Source organism: Sus scrofa, chromosome 2 (genome assembly GCF_054392235.1).
Source record: "Sus scrofa isolate SSC_HxYL_T2T_F1_AM1 chromosome 2, Sscrofa_HxYL_maternal_Yorkshire_Landrace_v2.0, whole genome shotgun sequence".
NCBI lineage: Eukaryota > Metazoa > Chordata > Mammalia > Artiodactyla > Suidae > Sus > Sus scrofa.
Genome location: NC_139384.1, coordinates 108123599 through 108145160, shown reverse-complemented (window position 1 = coordinate 108145160; position 21562 = coordinate 108123599). Strand labels below are relative to the sequence as shown.

Genomic DNA, 21562 nt, shown 5'->3' with positions numbered 1-21562 from the left:
TCAATTGCCTCCTCTGTTACCTGCTTACTAAGTCTCGAAGCTTGAGAAAACTGTGCGGCCGAAGTGCCGGCCGGCAAGGAAGGGGTGCGGACAGAAGGTTCCGACGCCGAGTGCTGGTTCCACCTCTGGAAAAACGCGCTCCGCCCTCCACGAGGCCTCAGAATCGCGTTCCGATCGCACCAGTTAGCTCCGCCCACTCGCTAGGTAAGCCCCGCCCTCTGGGGAGAGAGCTTTTTATCCCTTGGCGGGAACCGTACCGGTCCAACCTCCTTGGCCTGACTCTTTCTGCGCCGGCTGGAAGTGCGCATCACGGTGCGCGGTGTGTGGGCGGCCCTGGGGCCTTCCAAACCTGGCCCCTGCCCTCTACAGTCAAACACCTGGCGGTAGGAAGAGTGTCGCTTTCTGAATCCCTTGTCTACTGAATTGACGCTACTTTCTGCTGTGGCCTCTGATGCTGCGATTGTTTCTGCACCGGGGTGCAAGGAGATAGGTCTCTGTTCTTTGCGGACCGGGAGGGAGGGTGCGGAAGGCAGCGTCTCCGAGAGTCCTTCCTCCTCCCAGTTCTCCTCCCACTCCTTTTGCATCCCCCGCCCCCTTCTTGCTCTGCGCCTTCTTCCCGACTGCAGGCAGACCAGTCTATCCCGCCGCAGCGCCGGAGTCTGGGCAGCCTGCAGGAGGCACACACGCCCACACCCACTCCGCCTGGCCGCATCCCTACTCAGCATGTCGGCGCTCGAGTGGTACGCCCACAAGTCTCTGGGCGACGGTATCTTCTGGATTCAGGAACGCTTCTATGAGTCAGGCAACCGCGCCAACATCTGGCTAGTGCGAGGCTCGGAGCAAGACGTTGTGATCGACACAGGCCTGGGCCTGCGCAGCCTCCCGGAGTACCTGTACTCTTCTGGCCTTTTGCAGGACCGCGAGGCCAAAGAGGATGCGGCATGCCGGCCACTGCTGGCTGTGGCCACTCACGTGCATTTCGACCACTCCGGCGGCCTCTACCAGTTCGACCGGGTGGCAGTGCACCACGCCGAGGCCGAGGCGCTGGCTCGCGGGGACAACTTTGAAACCGTGACCTGGCTGTCCGACAGTGAGGTGGTCCGGGCTCCGAGCCCCGGCTGGAGGGCCAGGCAGTTTCGAGTGCAGGCGGTGCAGCCCACCCTCATCCTGCAGGATGGTAATGGCCCTTCACGAGCGCGCGCTCTCTCATTAAGGGAAGGGATTGGGGAGAAACTGTCCGAGGAGTGCTTGTTGCAGACGTGCGTGGCTGTAAGGGGCCTTATTTTGTCCCATCGCAGAAACACTACTTCTGTTTCACCCTTCCTGATTCAAAACCCCAGTCGACATCAGGTCGATGGAAGGCCGTCTTAGTCCTCCTTACCGGAGACCAGCTCTGGCACCGGGTAGCAATGCAGAGTACTCAAATGAGAGCCGGCCCCACCCCCTAGTCAGTTTCCTGTGTAACGTACAGCAATAACACCAACAGAGTCTTATATCTAGGATTTCCATTCTTTCCCCAAACATCTGTCCGACATTTTCAGGCACTTTTCTAGCGAAAAGTCTTCCTTAAAAGGAATGACGCCTCATGGAGAGTGCATGTCATGCTCTATGCTTTTGAGAACTGCTGACTTCATCTGCCCGGTTCACACCTGTAGGCTTAGAAAGCCATTAGAGAGCAGTCAGTGGTTTCAAACTGTTCATTCATCCTTATCTTCCAGATAGGTTTCTGTTCTTGATGTTGCCTCACAAGAGAAGAAGCTTGATAGTGAACATAAAAAGTAGAGTATGTCTGAATCTTAGAGTATGGCAGCTCTCTGTTCTGGTTGAAAGCAAGGCCTGAGAAAGATTAATGAATGAGGAGGCTGTTTCCGATGATGGTGAAGTATGTGGACTGATGCATAAATCACCTTGGGCTTCTTGGCTCTGAAAAAACAAGATGGGGTTCAGAAAGAATAAAATAGGATAGGGTTCCTGCCCTTCCAGCTCTACACAGGCACTTAAATAATTGAACCAGTCATAGCAGTGCTGTTTGTATATTTTCTTTTTAGGATGCTTTTGATGATTTCATTTAATCCTGACAACTCATTGGAAGCGAGGTTGCTGACCCCTAATTAAATGGCTTGCCTAGAATTTACAGAACAAGATAGTAACAAGAGCTAGGATTTGAACCCAGGTGCAATAAGATCAAAGCATGCAGCTCTCACGTTAATCCTCCATAAAACTGGTAATTCTGAGTAGGATGTGAAAGTCCCTTTCATTTCTATCGTGAAACCATTTTATTTGCCAATTTAATCTATTAAATCCTTCCTCTAAGAGGTGGAAAAATCTAGTTGCTGCAGTACAGTAAGGTTCATTTTATGACCAACCAGTATGCAATAATGAAATATTTTACAAAAATGAGATCTTGATCACATGAGATATAAAAAATAGAAAGCAAGATTGTATATCTCACACCCTGCTTAAAAAGTCTTCATTAAAATTTTAAATCTAAAAATTAAAAAAAAAAAAACCCATGGGTTTAGATGGGAGTCCTACTTTACCTGACAATTTCAGATGAAAGAAAACTACATTTACATTAAATGTGCTTTTAGTTACTGTATTTCTTGATTAAACTGACACATTTAAAGGTAGGATTTCCATGCTGTTGATTGGTATTCAGACTAAACTCTGACACCCAGGACAAAAAGTCTTTACATAAGTATTTAAAATATATTTAAATTATCTAAATGAATAAATTTTTATTTATTTACTTTTTGCTCCTTTACCAGAAATAGGAAATCAATGATGAAAGAATGATAGAAATTATTGTTTTATAGATGGAATCCAAGCAAGCTTGAATATCATGCCTGGGGTCACATAGCCAAGTTAAGGAAAGAACTGGGACTAGAATCCAGGTTTCCTAAATCCCAGTTGATGGTAAAATTATAGTATTTTGGAATTGCAAGTAGCTTGCAAGTCACCTGTGCAGTGCTTTAAGCCTTTGAAAGTGTGAAAAGAAAGCTCAGTATTTACTACACACTTTGAAGGTGGTAATTCTATGTAAATTAAAAGTTGTTTTTCATTAGAAGCTGGATGCCTCATGCCCTCAAATAGTATCTAATTTCCTCTTTTCTCAGGAATATTAATTTCCTGTCTCTTCTGAATGGTGTGGCTTGCTAACTTGATATTATCATTAATGCAGATGTCTGGAAGGAGATCTAGAAAAACTCATACACAGTTCCACATACATGAACAGAACATACCTAACTAACAGCATAACATCTTTATTGTTTTGGTTAGAACGTAAGACTGAATTCATCAGCTTATGTCATTTCATTTAGTGTTTTGATGACCTCTTGTCATGGAAAGATACAAATCTGTGTACTGTTTCACTAACCCAAAAGCTGAGTTGGATGTGAGGGACAAGGAGAGATCATCATTCTGTGCATCATCTTTGATGGAAAATCATCTTTAATGAAAAAAACAACTCTTCCTACTAATAGTAAAGTTGTATCTTCCTTTAAGAAGATAGCAATAAACCTTAGGTTATACAGCACATTCTTGAGTGGGCACACATCATTTGGACTATTTTTCATAATATTCAAGTAATATGAAGTGCAGGCATTTTGACCTCTATTGTCCATGTTTAAATAATTTTCCCAGAGTCACCAACATATTAGAACAGTTTTTCAGGTGAACTTAAATCATGTGAAGAGGTTAAAAACAAAAAACAGATTCCAGAAAGGAAGCAGCAATTTGAACAAGCACATCTAATGTGATTCCTTCTCAAAACCACACTAAGATTACTGCAAGTGAACCATGATTTGTCTATTTTATGTATAAATTCACATTGACTGAGGTTCTATTTTGGATACTGGAGAATAAATATGGTGATCGAGTTAGCAGGTTTGTGTTTGTTTGTTTGTCTTTTTAAGGGCCGTACCCACAGCATATGGAGGTTCCCAGGCTTGGGGTCTAATCAGAGCTGTTCCTGTCGGCCTACACCAGAGCCACAGCAACACCAGATCCAAGCCGCGTCTGCAACCTACACCACAGCTCACAGCAAGTTGGATCTTTAAGTCAGTGAGCGAGGCCAGGGATCAAACCCACAGCCTCATGGTTCCTAGTGGGATTCGTTTCCGCTGAGCCACAATGGGAACTCCTGGGTTAGCTGTCTTATCCTATGCTGGCAATGGAAAATTCAGAACCATTCAGGTTTGCACTGCAGGAGACCTAAAAGGCTCAGGAATTAGCACTAGCTGGTACTTTAGTAGAGGTTAAGGGAAGCATACTAAAATAAGTAGAATTGGTTGAAAGCCATTTAAGAAGCTGTTAATAAAACGCTGGAACTCTTCCTAATAAAACTCTCATCTCCCACCCAGTTAGTTTGTTCTCTAGAGAGAATAAAACAAAGGGGTTTCTTGATTGAGGGGGGTACCAGGTACTACTGAGCTCAGGGGTTTAGATGGAAAATAGAGGAGGGGTAAGTGTATGTACATGTATATAAAGAAAAAAGAGAGAATGCATATGTTTTTTACTAGTTTCCTGGAAGGATGAAAATCCGGCCTTTACTCCCCAGGTAGGAAATTAAAAGAATCTTTTTGGAAAATCTGCCCAGCCCTAGAAAAAAAAGACTAAAGTGCTAATTCTTAAGTAATCCTTGGCTTGAACTTTTTTGTTATTGGAAGTTCCTGGGCTAGGGGTCGAACCCATGCTATAGCAGCAACCCAAGCCATTGCAGCCACAATGCCAGAACCTTAACCCCCTGAGGCACATGGGAACACCAAAACTGGCTTTTTTTTTTTTTTTGCCACACCACAGCATGAAGTTCCTGGGCCAGGAATCAAACCCAGGCCACTGCAGTAACCAGGGCCACAGGAGTGACAATGCCGCATCTTTAATCTACTGAGCCACAACAGAATTCCTTTGCTTGAACTTTTTACAGTGGAGCCTAGGTCACCAGGCTCCATGCATGTGCTTCATACAAGCTTTTTATTATTCCTGCACTCTTAAACAGGCACTCAAGCATTATGAAAAATCCAAGAAAATCCTCTCAGGTGAAGTCAAATACTAAACCATAAAGCAACTTGAGAGGAGAGGACAGTCATAATACCATCAAGGGATATTGGTAGCTATTGCATTCAAGATATCTAAGAGGTAACAGGATGCCTTAAAAATAAGCAATAGAACAGTATTCAGACTCATAAAAGAGCTCTTGGAATTTAAAATGTCAGAAATTATTCAGTAGAATATCCAGAAAATAAAGTTGAAAAACTTAAAAAAGGAGCAGATATGCAAAATCAAAACTAGGAAAGAACCAGTAAAGGACCAGAATGAAAAATGAGACACTGGTATATTATTGTATGAGCACAGATGGAGCAAATAGAGAAAGTAGAAGAAAAGAAAGCATAGTAGAGGTAATTCAAGAAAATATCCCATAATTAAGGGATATAAATTTCCAGATTGAAAGAGCCCCCAGAATTCTCAGTACAATGGATGAAAACACATCCAACCCAGGGCACATTATTATAAAGTTTAAGAACACTGGGGTCAAAGAAGAGTCTACAGTTACAGATTTAAACAGAAGGGGTCATCTATACAGATCACAATGACTTTGGAGCTAGAAAAGAAGAGCTGTGCCTTATTTGTTTTGTTTTTATTTTCTTTCTTTCTTATAATTTTAGGGCCGCACCTGTGGCATATGGAGGTTCCCAGGCTAGGGGTCGAATCAGAGCTGTAGCTGCTGGCCTCCACCACAGCTCGCAGCAACATCAAATCCTTAACCTGCTGAGCAAAGCCAGGGATTGAACCTGAGTCCTCATGGATACTAGTCAGATTTGTTTCCACTGAGCCACGACGGGAACTCCAGCTGTGTCTTATTTGAATAAAACTTTTCCAACTGAGACTTCTAGAACCCATTCCACTATCAATCAAGTTCTCAAAGTATTATTGCCCACATTCTGTTACTTAGATAGATCTTTATCTATTTACTTCCTTCAAAATAAGGGAATAAACCAAGAGGAAGACATGGAATATAGTAAATAGATGTTCTAATGCAAGAGAAAGTTAAAAGGAATCATCAGGATGATGGCAAAGGATGACACTGACAGTGTTAGAACCTCAGGCTTGGACGGTTCCAGATCTGGGCAGTTGAATCATTACTCTTGACGGGATGAGAGGATGTGAAATGTATACACTGTGGGATGGTAAGTGGAGAGAGGAGTAAAAAGAGCTACTAAAGATCCTTATATTTCAGAGTGGAAGTCAATGGATAACATCTAAAATGAAAAACCAAGAAGTGGTCATGCATGAATAAAATCAGAGTATATCTAATTGGCAAACCAAGAAATGGACTATAAATATTATTTACAGGTTAACTATATCCAGTAGAAGCAACTACCAGACGAAGTAGGTAAAATTGTTAAAAGCTCCCCTCTGGGAAGCTGGATTGGAGATAGAGCCAGAATAGGGCAAATAACTGTTTCTTACATTTTAAGCCCTCCTGAAATATTTTATTTGAAATTTGTACCTCTAATTCTTTGATTGAAAATGAAATAAAATATAGAGATTCCAAGATGGGAAAGGGTATTTGAGAAGCCAAAAGATGTCTGCTATGATTGGAATCTGGTGACAGCTGGGTTAGGCTGAGAGCGTGGAAGGATAGTTGTGTGTATATATATCTTTTATGTATATTTATATGTGATATTTATTTTTACATATGATACATTTCATAGAGTTTTGGTTCTTGTAAGAGAGGTCTTGAAATTACATATGAGCATTATCATAAGGCACATTTATATAAAGCTACAGGGTAATGACAGATCTAATAATGTTCAGTCACTATGGCCTTAGCAGTTGCTTATAGTTGTTCATTTTGATGCAGGGGTGCTTATATCTTATCTATTGCTAAATATTTTTAATATCACCCAGCCTTGAATATAAAAGACCTGTAACCCTCTACCTCTCCATCGGTCATTCTCTACAGCTTCTTTTTTAGCATCAGACTTCTCTCATTCCTCTCCTCTCTGTACAGGTATAAAACAGTCTGGTTCCAACAGCTCTATTATTAAATCAACCAACTTAGCTGAAATTTCTTTTACCTTACTTGCTAATCAACAGGAAATGGCAATGGTCTGTGATCCCCAGAAGCACCTTCAGTCTGGAACAAGTATCCTGTGAAGGAATCTGGCCTCTTAGGATTGGAATGTAGGGAAATTTGGGAGCACCTGAGTGCATCTTAATGTAATTACTTGGATTCAATACAGGACCAGGACAATCCCTGCTCCCAGCCTGGGTGGGCCCCACCAATCTGTTTTGTGTTACTACAGTTTTGTTTTTCTAAAAATTTTCTAAAAACATAATTCTATAATACATAGTCTTTTATGTCTCTTCCACTTGGCGTAATGTTTTGGAGATTCATCCATGTTATCTATAAATAATTCTTTTCTAATACTGAGAAATAACTCATTTATGGATATAACACATTTGTATATTCACCTGTTGAAGGCAATTTGGATTTTCTATTTTGGAATTGTTATGAATAATGCAGCATGAACACTTGCATGTTAAGTCTTTGTATGGATGCATGTTTTCATTTCCTTGATAGAGACCTAGAAATGGATTTTCTGGGTTGCATGGTAAATCTATGTAAAAAAGTTTAAGAAGGTGTCCAACCATTTTATATTCCTAGCTGCAGTATATAAGATTTCCAGTTTCTTCACATCTCTGCCAGTGCTTGATTTTGTTAGTTCTTTTGACTGATGTTCTAATAAATGGGTAGTGATATTTTACTGAGGTTTAATTTGCATTTCCTTAATGACTAAGGATGTTGAGCATCTTTTCAGATATTTGTTTGCTATTTAAATTTCTTCTTTGTTAAAAGGTCTATCAAAATCTTCTCTTTTTTTAAAAATTGAATTTTTGTTTAATTGTTATTGAGTTGTAGGAGTTCTTCGTATATTCTGAATTCAAGTCCTTTATCAGATATACATTTTGCAGATATTTTCTTCCAGTGTGTGGCCTGCCTTTTCATTTTCTTAATGGTATCTTTTCAAGCAAGAAAGTTTACAACTTGAGTATACTCCAGTTAGTCATTTTTCCTTATATTTTATGCTCTTTGTGTCATGTTTGAGAGCTCTGTGATAGCTCAGAATTATAAAGATTTTCTTCTGTAGTTCTCACATTTAGGTTTATGATCCATTTTGGAGTTCATTTTTGTTAATATTGCAAATTAAGGATTGAGAGGTTATTTTTGGTTATTCTGCATACAGATATCTAAAGAATCTCAGTCTAATTTGGTCTAATTTGTTGAAGAGACTATCCTTTTACCCATTAAATTATGTTGGTTGATATCTTTCTCAAAAATCCACTATATATGTGAGTGTTTCCTTGTGGACTCTAGTATCTTTTGTTGATTGTCATTTAGCTAGCACCACCCTCTCTTGGTTATTGTAACTTTATTATAATTCTTGAAATTAGATTGTGTAAGTCCTCCAACCTTGTACCTGTTTTTCAAAATTGTTTGGCTCTTCTAGGTCGTTTGCATTTCCCTATAAATTTTAGAACCATATTTTCAGATTCTATAAAAAAAGCATGTTGGAGTTCTGTTGTAGCACAGCAGGTTAAGGATCCTGTGTTGTCTCTTTGGCAGCATGGGTTTAATCCCTGGCCCAGCACAGTGGGTTAAAGATCTGGTGTTGCCACAGCTGTAGTTTAGATTTGATTCCTGGCCTGGGAACGTCCATATGCTGCAAGTGCAGCCGAAAAACAAAAAAAGCATGTCATGGTTTTGATTGAGATTGTTGAATCTATAGATCTTTACTAACCAGTAGTCACTAGCCACATGTAGCTATCTAATACAAATTTAGTTTAGGACTGATTTTAAAATTAAAAATTTAGTTCCTGGAGTTCCCATTGTGGCTTGGTGGATTAAGAACCTGACTGGTATTCATGAGGATGAAGGTTCGATCCCTGGCCTCACTTGGATCCTGTGTTACTGTGGCTGTGGTGTAGGCTGGTGGCTATACCTCCAATTCGACCCCTAGCCTGGGAATTTTTGATATGCAGGTGTGGCCTAAAAAAAAAGGTAGTTCCTTAGTTGCACTAGCTTTATTTTGAGTGTCATTAGCCATATGTAGCTAGTGGCTACCATACTGGACAGCGTTGATACAGAACATTTCCATAATCTCAGAAAGTACTATTAGAGAGTGCAGCTATAGGAAAAACTGGATTTAATTACCATCTTAACAATTTTGAGTCTTCCAGTCAATGAATATTATAGCTTATTTCTCCTTTTGCTTAGGTTTTTAATTTCTCTTGAAAGTGTTATTATAGTTTTCAGTGTACAGATATAACAAAACATCTTTTGTTTTTTCCTAAGTATCTAAATATTCTTTTGTTGCTACTGTAAATAGAATATTTTTTAAATTCATTTTTGATCATTTACTGCTAGCATATAAAAATAAAATTGATTTTTTATGTTGATCTTGTAACCTGTGATAGTACTAAACCTGGTTTTTAATTCTCTAGTTTTTTCGTATATTTCTTGGAATTTTTCTGCATGTAAAGATCACATTGTCTGTGAATAACGACAGATTTACCTCTTTGGAAATCTATGTGACTTTATTCTCTTTTTCTTGGCTTAATGCACTGGCTAGGATCTGCAGTACAATGTTAAATAGAAGTGATAAGAACTGATGTCCTTGCCTTCCTATCTTATATCTTAGGAGGAAGGCATTTACTATTTCTATTTGGTGAGAGGTTAGGTGTAGGTTTTTCTTAGATGCTCTTTATCAGTTCTATTTCTAGTTTCCTGAAAGTTTTTAAAATTACAAATAAAGATTGATGTTTGTCATATACCTTTTCTCAATCTGTTGAAATGAATGTATGGCTTTTCTCCTTTTTTTTTTAATATGGCATAATATATTAATAGATTTTCAGAAGTCAATCCAAACTTACATTGCTGTGATAAACCCCATTTTGTCATTATCCTGTTTATAAATTGCTGTATTTAATTTGCCAATATTTTAATTATTAAGATTTTGTTACTACATTCATTAGCAGTATTTGTTTGTAGTTTTCTTTTTACATTGTCTGGCTTTTATCAGGGTGAAAGTGAATTAGAAAGTTTCCCCTCCTCATCTATATTCTGAAATTCTTTATATAAGATTGATATTTTCTCTGTCTTAAACATTGACAGAATCGATCAATGAAGCCATCTTTCAGCCCAGATCTTCTTTGTGGGGAGATTTAATTATTGATCAGTCTCATTGCTAGATATAGGTCTAGTTAGAGTGTATTTCTTTGATCATTTCTGCTCATTTGTCTCTAAGAATTTGTTTCAACTAAGTTGTCAAGTTTCTTGGCTTAAAGTTATTTCTAACATGCCTTTATACTCCCTTTAATTTCTTTAGGGTCTATAGTAATATCTCCACTTTTATTCTTGACTTTTGCAATTTGTGTTTTCTCTAACTTTGTCTAGCAAAAGGTTTATCAATTTTGCTGATTTTTTCAAAGAACCATTTATTGTTTTCCGTGATTTTCTCTGTTGATGTTTGCTCTCTGTTTCATTTATTTCTTCTCTGGCCATTATTTTTTTTTCCTTAATACTTATTTTTGTGATTGATTTGTTCTTCTTTAACTGACTTCTTAAGATAGAAACTTTAGTTGTTGATTTTAAACATTTACTGCTTTATAAATAAGCCTTTTTCATTTTGGCCACATATGTAGCATGCACTAGTTCCCAGGCCAGGGATTGAACGTACACCACAGCAGCAACCCAGGCTGTTGCAGTAACACAACTGGATACTTAACTCACTGTGCCACAAGGGAACTCCCTAAATAAGCATTTTAAGCAAAAAAAAATTTTCTTCTAAGTATGCTTTAGCTAAAGTCTATATATTTTGATATGTTTCAATTTTCATTTAGTTCAAGTGATTCTCTGATCTCCCTTATGATTTCTTCTTGGATCCATAAGTAGTGTATAAATGTGAGTTTACTTATTTGGATATTTCCTATTTTTTTAAATATTGATTTCTAATTTAATTATGTTGCCATCAGCGAACATACCTTGTATGATTTTATTCCTTTTACATTTATTGAGTTTTATGGCCTAGCCTTATAGCCTGGCAAATTTCATGTGCAATTGAAAAGTATGTATACTTAGTTATTTCGGGGTAAACTATTTTATATATGTCAGGTAGGTCAAGTTGATAGTAATGTTCAGATTGTCTGTATCCTTAATGATTTTCTATATATTTATATTATGCATTATTCAGAGAAGAATATTTAAATCCCTAGGCATAATTGTTGAACCGTTGATTCTTTTTTCAATCTTGTCAATTTTACTTTATGAATTTTTAGTCTCTGTTTTAGGTACATACACAAATTTATTTTAGATTTTTTTTCATGCATTGACCTACTGTATATCATAAAATGTACCTCTTTTCTTTAGTGATATTCCTTATATAAAAATCTATTTTTGTCTGATAATATAGCCACTCTAGATCTCTTATCATTAATATTTAATATATGGTATAACTCTTCAACCTATTTTTGTCTTTAACTTTGTAATTCCTCTTTTGTAGACTGCGTATACATCTTGCTTTTCTAGGTGGTTGGGCAATCTCTGCTTTTGATTAGAATGTTTATCCCTTTAATATTTAATGTAATTATTGCTATAACTATATTTAGGTTTGCCATTTTGTTATTTGTTTTCTATGTCTCATTTCTTGTTTATCCCTTTATTTTTCCTTTTTTGTCTTTTTTTATGTTTAGCAAATTCTGATTATTACATTATACATTTTAATTTTGCTATTTTTAGCTATATTTCATTGATTTTTTTTCTGTTTTTGTATTTTTGCACTAGTGATAACAGTATGACTCTTTTAACTTATTATGATTTACTTAAGTTAGTACTAATTTTTAAATCCAGCAAAAGAGCAATTTTGTATTAATATAGCTCAGTTTCCTCCCTACTGTCAAATATCTGGGAAGAGTTTGAGATTTTACCCTATTTGCAAGTTAGCAAGTTAGCCTGCCACAGTTTAATGGATTTTGACAGAGGACATGAGGTTCCTGGTCAGAGATGAAGAACAGTTTATTACAGCAATAGCAGTAGCTAGAGCATCATCATTTGTACTGATTCCTTAAGGCTTAATTCCCATAATGTGACCCCCCCCAAAAGCAAAAATATAATACTGTGCACTAGAGCACCATTCACACCGTTCATGAATTATGTCACTAGGATACTAGTACAGTGGATATTCTGAAAAGATTTTTGTTTTGAAGTTTTGTGGTGAAATAAATTTGAGAAACTATACAGCCGTATCTCCCTTGGGTATATACACAATGTACATTAGTATATTAAATGTACACTAGCTATCATCCTTCCCAACATCTTTGAAACCATTTAGGGTACTATGATTTAAGTGATTAAAGGCAAATATATAACATGTTTATCTGTAAATTTTGTTTCCATTTATAGGGGATGTAATTAACCTTGGTGACAGACAACTCACTGTTATGCACATGCCTGGTCATTCCAGGGGCAGTATTTGCTTACATGACAAAGACCGAAAGATTCTCTTCAGTGGAGATGTCGTGTACGATGGATCACTGATTGATTGGCTCCCCTACAGCCGGATAAGTGACTATATTGGAACCTGTGAACGTCTGATAGAATTAGTGGACCGAGGTCTGGTAGAGAAGGTGCTTCCTGGGCATTTCAATACCTTTGGTGCTGAAAGGCTTTTTCGATTGGCTTCTAACTATATTTCAAAAGCTGGGATATGTCACAAAGTTTCTACCTTTGCCATGCGATCTCTTGCAAGTTTAGCCCTACGTGTAACAAATTCTAGGACCTCAGCCTAGTATCTGTACTGGTAATCCCTTTTGATTAATTCTGTAAATTAATCCAGTTCATTTTGTGTTGTTTAAAGTAGTGAGCATTTCAAGAAGTGCTTTTATACTACTATTGTATATTAGAGGAAAAAAGGTTGAGAATGAATAAGCCAAAAAAGGAACTTCTTAGTTTAATTTTTTTTTTCTTTTTTCCAAATAAGAAACCACTTAAATAAGCTTATAATTTGCCAAAGCTTATAATTTGACATCATGTTGTAATGTTTGCTCTAGAAATGACATAGAAGTATATGGGGAAACGAGAAGCATTTTATAGTACAAGAAAGAACCATCCAGAAGTTCTCTTGTGGCGCAACAAGTTAAGGATCCAGCTTTTTCACTCAGCAACTTGGGTTGCTGCTATGGTATGGGTTTGATCCCTGGCCCAGGAACGTCCACATGCCACAGACATGGCCAAAAATTTAAAAAAGAGAGAAAGAACTATCCTTGCCTCTAATTTATTTTATTTCCTAGATGTCCTAGGAAAAAGGGCATAAAGGGTTTTATGTTTATATTACAAACTTAATATTTTTAGTATATTATTTAAAGATAAAGGCTTTGGGTTTAAAATACATTAGAACTCAAAACAAATATTTAAACTAATATTTGGAATGACAGGTAAAACAATCCATTGTTATGGTACGGAATTTTCATGTTTAATTTTATTTATTTTTAATGTAATTATAGTGTACATTATGTGTTGTGTAATTTACTTACAAAAAGTACAATGAGTTTTGTTTTATTGCAAAGCTTTAAATATAAATTGCAGAGTGCTTCAGTAAAAAAGCTACTATATATTGTTGTTTGTTGTTATGTAAGTGTAATATTTTTAATGATAAAAGTGAAATTCAAATGTCTGTCCTCTACGAATTGTCAAATTTCTCAAAAGGACACTGTCAGGCAAATTTGAAAATATACACATTGAGAATAATTTTTAAATTATATCCTATTTTAATAATAATAGCTATTATAAACAAAAATTTTTTGTTAAATAGCAGCTTCAGTATATGTGTCATATTTTATAGTACCAAAACAAGTACAGAGATCTACAACATCCTGATATAAACCATTCTTTTACTTAGCATAACATACATATGAACCACAGCAGGCTTTTCAAATTAATTGCAAAATGTGCATTAGATATGGACTTAGAGTGAATTGCCTTTTTTATCCTGATTCACAACACCTATTCCTGTTCAGTATTCTTTGTCTTAAATGAAAAGAAGTCTACATTTATAAAGTTATAGGAAAGGTTATCCCACTATTTAGTAAAATGTTTTGGTTTGGTGCTCTTAATAATTTATTAAAAAGCTTTTTGGAATATTTCATAAAGGTTTTTCAAACAATTTTTCAATGCCTTTTTATTATTGACATGTCCAAAACCAAACTTAGATAGCTTTGGAAATCAGATTTTTTAGTATTAGGAAGGTCCAGTTTGATTTCTGAAAAATTATGAAATGTTTTCTCCCCTACACCCCACTCAGGTTCTTTAGTCTTTTATTCATTCAACCCCCCCCGCCACATGCATATACATAATCACATACATACATGCATATATTGTGCTAAACACTGTGGAAGCTTAAAAAGTCAGAGACTGTGTTGTAGCTGGAATTAGAAGACATGCAAAACATGAGTAATAATATATGGAGGTTGAAGTTAATATAAATTATACATGAGTGTCAGGACATAAATGGAGGGGTGTGAAGCTTGGTTAGGGAAAGGTTCCTGGGGGAGGAGTTTTTAAGTCAGATTTGGAAGGATGATTTGTTTGGTGATAGGGATAGGCAACAAGAATAGGGTTGTTTCTGCATCTTCAGTGCTACGAGTAGGGATGGAAGCATTGCTCTCTAGAGTAGGCAGTTCCTTGTGACAGTTTAATTTTCAGGAGTCTTAAGTCTTCTAAACACCAAGTATTTAGCTTGACAAAGATGGGTTTGTGATTGTGTATGTAAGAATCATCCTTAATGACTGACAGGCTATACTGCCACATGTCACCAAATGAACCTTTACTTAAAAGCAGTAATGAGGCCATAAGTAAGGTGTTCAAATGTAGAATATCATGCGGGTTTCTCTGTGATAGTCACTCAAGGCAGTGGGTCTGTTTTAATTGATGGTGCAACATCAAGAGGATAGATTTGGTTCAGGGCAACTACAATCACTTAATGAGCCTTAAATATAGCCATTATTTTTATAACAATAGCACAAAAGAAAACCAAAAGCCCTTAACCACTGACCATTTTATCATTTTTTAGGACTTTTTTTTTTAATCAGGGTATAGTAGGCACTAAGTTTTATTGGAAAATATTTGAACCTGATGAAGGCTTTCCTTATTTCTTAAAAGTGTGATTCTTCAAAACGCATTATTTTATTTTTAAATTTCCTAATTATTTTCTAGTTTTTTCAAATTGTACCAAAATATAAAACTGTGATATTTTGTTATTGCTTCAATGTGAGTAAACTGGGGAAAGGCTGTATCATTCATTTAGAACCCATGCTACGCATTTAAAAAAAGGCATTATTTTATTTAATCCTGGCCTCAGTGCCATGAAGTAATTGACCAGCCTAACAACACAACTGTGGACAAAGCTGGTAACCGAACACAGGTCTGTCTGCCTTCCAAACTGTGCTCTCTTATACCTGCACAATAACATAAAATTGGCAAAGTCTATTTTTACTTTACAAGATGCCACATGTGCCAAGAATAAATCAAGTGATGTTAAAGCATAATAATAGCATATTTTAAAAAAGCTTTAGAAATATGTATTTTCACCCTGACAGTGACCCTTGTTGTAATTTATGGTTTTGGGAAATAATAGTATGTAAGTATAATTCAAAGTTGTCAAAATATAAGCCATTTAGAAATAAGTTGTAGTATTTATTTTGTTAATAACTTAATTTTTGGAAATTCAGTTTCCTTCTTTGGTGTTTATTTTAACTGAGAAGTCCAAAACAAACAAACCCTTGTGTGTTATTCTGATGTAGTTGAATAAATGATTATGTGTAGTTGTTCTTATATAGATAGTAACATGAATGTGACATGCACAAATTGTCCTCTTTTAATTTTCAGATAAGTGTAAGTAAACATTTGTGTGATAACTATTAAAAGTGAATATTTTATTTCAACCTATAGTTGGTATAGTTGATATTTTTTTCCTTTTTTTTTTTTTGGTCTTTTTAGGGCTACACTCATGGCATATGGAGGTTCCCAGGCTAGTGTGGAATCAGAGCTGTAGCCACTGGAGGGCCTGTTAAACCACAGATTAAGGCCTTCCCTCTGTCCATTCCACCTGATGTCAGAGCCAGTACACCTGGGATGGGGCCTAAGAACTGTCCAGCAAGTTTCCAGGTGATTCTGATACTAACTTTCCAGTGGACAAAGGTGTTAATAAAAGGGGAAAGATTCAGAATGTATTTTATTTTATTTTATTTTATTTATTTATTTTTAGGGCCGCACCTGCAGCACATGGAGGTTCCCAGGCTAGGGGTCGAATTGGAGCTGTAGCTGCCAGCCAACACCACAGCCACAGCAACACCAGATCCGAGCCACGTCTAAGACCTACACCACAGCTCAGGGCGGTATCAGATCCTTAACCCACTGAGCAAGGCCAGGGATTGAACCTGCGTCCTCATAGATGCTAGTCAGATTCGTTTCCGCTGAGCCTGACAGGAACTCCCAGAATGGGAAATTTTGAGAATATGGAGTATTGGCAAGGGTAAGGTAAGTGATATTTTCATGCTCTGTTGCTACTTGTGTAACGTTCTCCAGCCATTTTGGGGGGCAGTACTGGAGTGTGATATGGCGCATTCTGATTTGGGGTTAAGAATGGCAGGTTGAGAACACCTTAACTTCTGCTCCTTTGTGAAACTCAGTAAAATGACAAGAAAGGCAATTTTTTTTTTATAATAGTATAAACAAACAAGAACAGTAATGTAAAGAAAACAACAGCATCAACATTTGGACACCAGAAAGCTGATAGAGAAGTGAGAACTTGGCAAACACAAGAAAGCTGAAAACAGGAATAAGGAAAACAAAGAAGCAATCCCATTATAGCACAACTTCCTCCTAAAAGGCTTAAAAATTGATAGTAGCAGGCACCTCTAGGATTCGGAGTAAAAGTCTTCTAGTTTCAAATTTTGTTTGCAGTTTAGACCATCAAAACCCCCTCTAATTCTATACTATTCTATTTTTTTTTTTTTTATTAAAGCATGGTTGCTTTTCTATGCTATTAAGCAATAGGTTGAAGACTAGTTTAGATTTATCATGAAATTAGGTAATCTTTAGCCTCCGGGCTTAGCACTGGCATGTGTCCCTCCAAGGCCCTAGGAGGGGCCCAAGAAATGTGCACAAATAGTCATTTTTTTTCTGTTTCAATTTGTAAAACTAAGTTATTTTTTATTCTCTGCCCCAAAGCCTCCAAATTTTATGGAGTTTCAGGCCCTGCAAAACTGGGATCTGCTCCTTCCTTGAATTATGTGAAGAGGATAAAATAGGATCTCTACTCAAAAGAAACCAGACCTTGTTAAGCCACAGTCTTCTAAGTGAAAAGAGAGCGACTGAGCAAAGTTTTATGTACAGTGAAGTTTGTATACTAAAATTCACATTCCCAGACTCCTCTCACCTAGTTTAAAGAATGATGACTACTAGAATTATAACCTCCAGGCAGTAGATTGAAAAAGCCATTTCTTTAAAAATTGACTACCCAAAGAAAAGACAATGATACTGAATCTGGAGTCTCCAAAGAAAGGTCCCTGTGAGATCACCCTACACTGCAGTGCACAATTGCTGAGCCTCCCTTCCATAGCATTTTCACACATGGAAATATTTCAAAGACCTATTTCTTTGAAAATATAATTCTTCAGCCAGACTCATCAAGGAAAAAAGAGAAGGCCCAGATAAATAAAATCAGAAATGAAAAAGAAGTTAACAACTGACATTATAGAAATACTAAGGATCGTAAGAGATTACTACAAACAACTATATAGCAATAAGAAGAACAACCTATAAGAAATGTACAAATTCCTAGAAATGTACAGTCTTATAACACTGAACCAGGAAGAAACATAAAATATGAATAGACCAACTACAGTAATGAAATTGAATCATTAACAAAAAAAATCCCGGCAAATAAAAATTCAGAAACAGATGCCCTCACAGATGAATTCTACCAAACATTTAAAGAAAAGTTAACACTTATCCTTCTCAAACCATTCCAAGAAATTGCAGAGGAAGGAAGACTTCTGAACTCCTTATACGAGGCCCGCATCACCTTGATACCAAAACCTGAAAAAGTCAAAATAGAAAAGGACAAATATTGTATGATTTCACTTACATGTGGAATCTAAACAACAAAATAAATAAAAGCACAAAACAGGGAGTTCCCATCGTAGCTCCGTGGTTAACAAATCTGACTAGGAACCATGAGGTTGTGGGTTTGATCCCTGGCCTCGCTTGGTAGGTTAAGGATCCAGTGTTGCCCTTAGCTGTGGTGTGGGTCCCAGAGGGGGCTTGGATTTCGTGTTACTATGGCTCTGGTGTAGGCCAGTGGCTACAGCTCCAATTGGACCCCTAGCCTGGGAACCTCCATACACTGTGGGTGTGGCCCTAGAAAAGGCAAAACAACAGCAAAAACAAACAAACCACAAAACAGAAACAGGCATAGATACAGAGAACAAACAGGAGCTTCCAGAGAGGAGGGGCGTGTCGGGAGGGAAGAAATAGGTGAGGGAGATTGAGGCACAAACTTCCAGTTGTTAGAATAAATGAGTCAAGGGTATGAAATGTATAGCATGGAGAATATAGTCAACAACTGGGTAATATATTTGTATGATAATGTATTATGGCTAGATGTATTGTGATAATCCTTTTGAAATGTATAGAAATATCAAATTACCATGTTGTGTAACAGGAACTAATATAGTGTTTTAGGTCAATTATACATCAAAAACATTTATAGAAAAAGAGATCAGATTTATGGCTACCAGAGTCAAGGAGTGGGGGGAGGGGAGATTAGATGAAGGCAGTCGAAATGTACAAACTCCCATTTACAAGATAAGTGATTACTAGGGATGTAATGTACAACATGATAAATATAATTGATGCTGCTATACATTACATATCAAAGTTGTTAGGAAAGTAAATCCTAAGAGTTCTCATCACAAGGAAAATTTTTTTCTATTTCTTTAATTTTCTAATCTATGTAAATTGATGGATTCACTACATTTATTGTGATAATCATTTCATGATGTATGAAAGTTAAAGCATGATACTGTACAACCTTAGACATATACAGTGCTATATATCAATGATATCGCGATAAAACTGTTGTGAGCCACACAGCAAGTCCAATATCTCAATAAAACTGGAAGAACTCAAGCCATGAAAGATATGGACAAAACCCAAATGCATGTTACCTCATGAAAGAAGGCAATCTGAAAAGGTAACATAGTGTATGGTTTCAGTTTATGCCACATTCTGGAAAAGGCAAAGCTATAGAAACAGTAAAAAGATCAGTGGTTGCCAGGGGTTGGGGTTGGGGTTAGAGGCAGGGATGGATAGGTGGAGCTCAAAGGATTTTTAGCATTGTGAAAATGCACTGTACATAATACTATCATGATGGATACAAGTCATAATACATTTGTTCAAATCCGCAGAATGTACAACACCAAGAGGAAACACTAAGGTAAACTCTGAACTTTGCATGATTATGATGTGTCAATATAGATTTATCAACTGTAACAAATGCACCACTCTGATGGGGGATGTTGGTAATAGGGGAGGCTATGGGCAATCTTGACACCTTCCTTTCAGTTTTGCTGCAATCATAAAACTACTCTTAAAAATGTCTTCAAAATTGTCTTCATTTATATAAACAAAAATGAGTCCAAAGATATAATTTATAATATAAAATACATATGTATTTATACTAAATAATTTTAAAACACTTAGGTACAGGAGTTCCCACCATGGCTCAAAGGGATTGTCTGTGTCTCTGGAGCGCTGGGATGTAGGTTTGATCCCCAGCCCAGCACTGTGGGTCAAGAATCTAGTGTTGCCACAGCTGTGGCTTAGGTCGCAATGTGGATCAGATCTGATCCCTGGCCCAGGAACTCCATGTGCTAAAGGGTGGCCAAAAAAAAACCCCCAAAAAACCTTAGGTACAAATGTAAAAATATACAAGGAAACATACACAGGGGATATATATTTGAACATACACATGAAAACAATATGGGAAAACAATGTTTTAAAAAATACTATGTACTTGGAGAGAAATATTGGAAGACAATTCTCCAAGAGTATCTCATGTTTCTGCACATCTGGCAAACAGAAGAACTGACTGCATTTGTTCCACACTGTCTTTTTAAAAAAAATGTTTATTATTGAGGTATAATTTATATACCATGCCTTACCCATGGCATGTGGAATTTCCCAGGCCAGGGATGTGACCCGCACTGCTATAGTGACAATGCCCTCTGATTCTTAACCTGCTGCACCACAAGAGAACTCCAAGAGCAACTTATGCTTGAATGAAAAAGTTGCTGATGAATGCAGATTAGAACCAGCTGCATTTCTGAGAATATTGTCTCAAGAATTTTTTAAAAACTTATCTGCCATTAGCCTCTTTGTCCTAATGCCAAGATTTTTTTTTTTAACTTTATTTTTTAGTGTCATCCATTAAAGACTGAATAGTCTCAAAACTTGGAATTCCACTTAAGAGGCTTTTCTGACAAGAAAGGGAGTTGAATTTCTTTGTCCTGTATTGCAAATTATGAGTAAAGTAAAGCTATATGAATTTTCAATTCCACCAAGTCACTATATGTGCTTGTTTGGCTACATTGAATAATTCTAAATTTGTATCTTAGCGTAGGTATTATTGTTGGGAATTAAGACTTTATATGGGAATTAAAACATGTGACTCACCATTGATATTCTAGGACCATTCTCTCAAGATCATGGTTTTGTTTTCTCCATCAGATAAAGCATAATTTCAAAACTGACCTAAGGTTTTGAATCAGCAAAAGGAAAAGTCTGTTCATGGGATCAGCTACCTACCTAATTTATGGGGCCCAGTGCAAAATGAAAATGTGGGGTCTCTTGTTGAGAAATTATGAAGAATTTCAAGACAGCAAAAGCAGAACATTAAACTGAGTATAGAACCCTTCTAAACACAGGCCCTTCCACACATGTGTATATATGTATGTGTGTTGCATGTGAATGTATACACACACACACTTTTGTAGAAAAAATTAGATTTTTAAGGAAAGAGTCAAGTACATAGTCTTTTATATATACATATATGTTCATGTGTATACATACACATAACTATTTCTCTTCTTTAAAAACCTTAAAAGAGGATCCTGGGTTATTGATATTGTGGGGCCATTATGCCAACTCTACACTTCCTGTCTCAGACTTTTATATGTTAATGTTATGTAAGTCACTGATAGTTTGAAATTTTCATTACCTTAACTGAATCTAATCCTAACTAATAAAATAGACCTCTCAAATTTAATACGTCCAAAATAGACTTTGAATTTTTTCTCAAACCCCAGTAATGTTATCTTATATCCTCCCACTGGCACAGGCTGAAATCTTTTTGGAAAGGGATTTTTAATTTTGTCTTGTTTTGTTTTTAATTTTTTTTTTCTTTTCAGGGCCACACCCACGATATACGAAAGTTCCCAGGCT

At 36.9% G+C, this 21562-nt stretch overlaps 2 protein-coding genes and 1 long non-coding RNA gene across 14 annotated transcripts in view; 1 reads left to right on the top strand and 2 right to left on the bottom strand.

Moving 5' to 3' along the window:
- The window catches only part of POLR3G (RNA polymerase III subunit G), a 41061-nt gene extending 40539 nt beyond the window's left edge, over positions 1–522 (bottom strand). For 8 of the 12 annotated variants that reach the window (XR_014838305.1, XR_014838303.1, XR_014838304.1 and 5 more), the window contains exon 1: positions 21–522. The gene's annotated coding sequence lies outside the window, so the exon portion shown is untranslated. The remainder of the gene's footprint in view (positions 1–20) is intronic. The other 4 variants (XR_014838306.1, XM_085014068.1, XM_085014074.1 and 1 more) reach the window with 2 other exon arrangements.
- Positions 298–16003, top strand: MBLAC2 (metallo-beta-lactamase domain containing 2). Its single transcript, XM_003123780.5, has 2 exons — positions 298–1177; positions 12464–16003. Exons 1-2 carry the CDS (start codon positions 724–726, stop codon positions 12847–12849), a joined length of 840 nt encoding a protein of 279 aa, XP_003123828.1. The 5' UTR covers positions 298–723; the 3' UTR covers positions 12850–16003.
- The window catches only part of LOC102167126 (uncharacterized), a 43741-nt gene continuing 33883 nt past the window's right edge, over positions 11705–21562 (bottom strand). Inside the window, exon 2 of the long non-coding RNA XR_002342050.2 lies at positions 11705–18157. This is a non-coding gene — a long non-coding RNA (uncharacterized LOC102167126). The remainder of the gene's footprint in view (positions 18158–21562) is intronic.

Coding starts and splice junctions, on each gene's coding strand:
- MBLAC2 (XM_003123780.5), top strand. CDS start 724: ATGTCGGCGCTCGAGTGGTACGCCCACAAGTCTCTGGGCGACGGTATC. Junction 1,178..12,463: donor CACCCTCATCCTGCAGGATG/GTAATGGCCCTT, acceptor TTCCATTTATAG/GGGATGTAATTAACCTTGGT.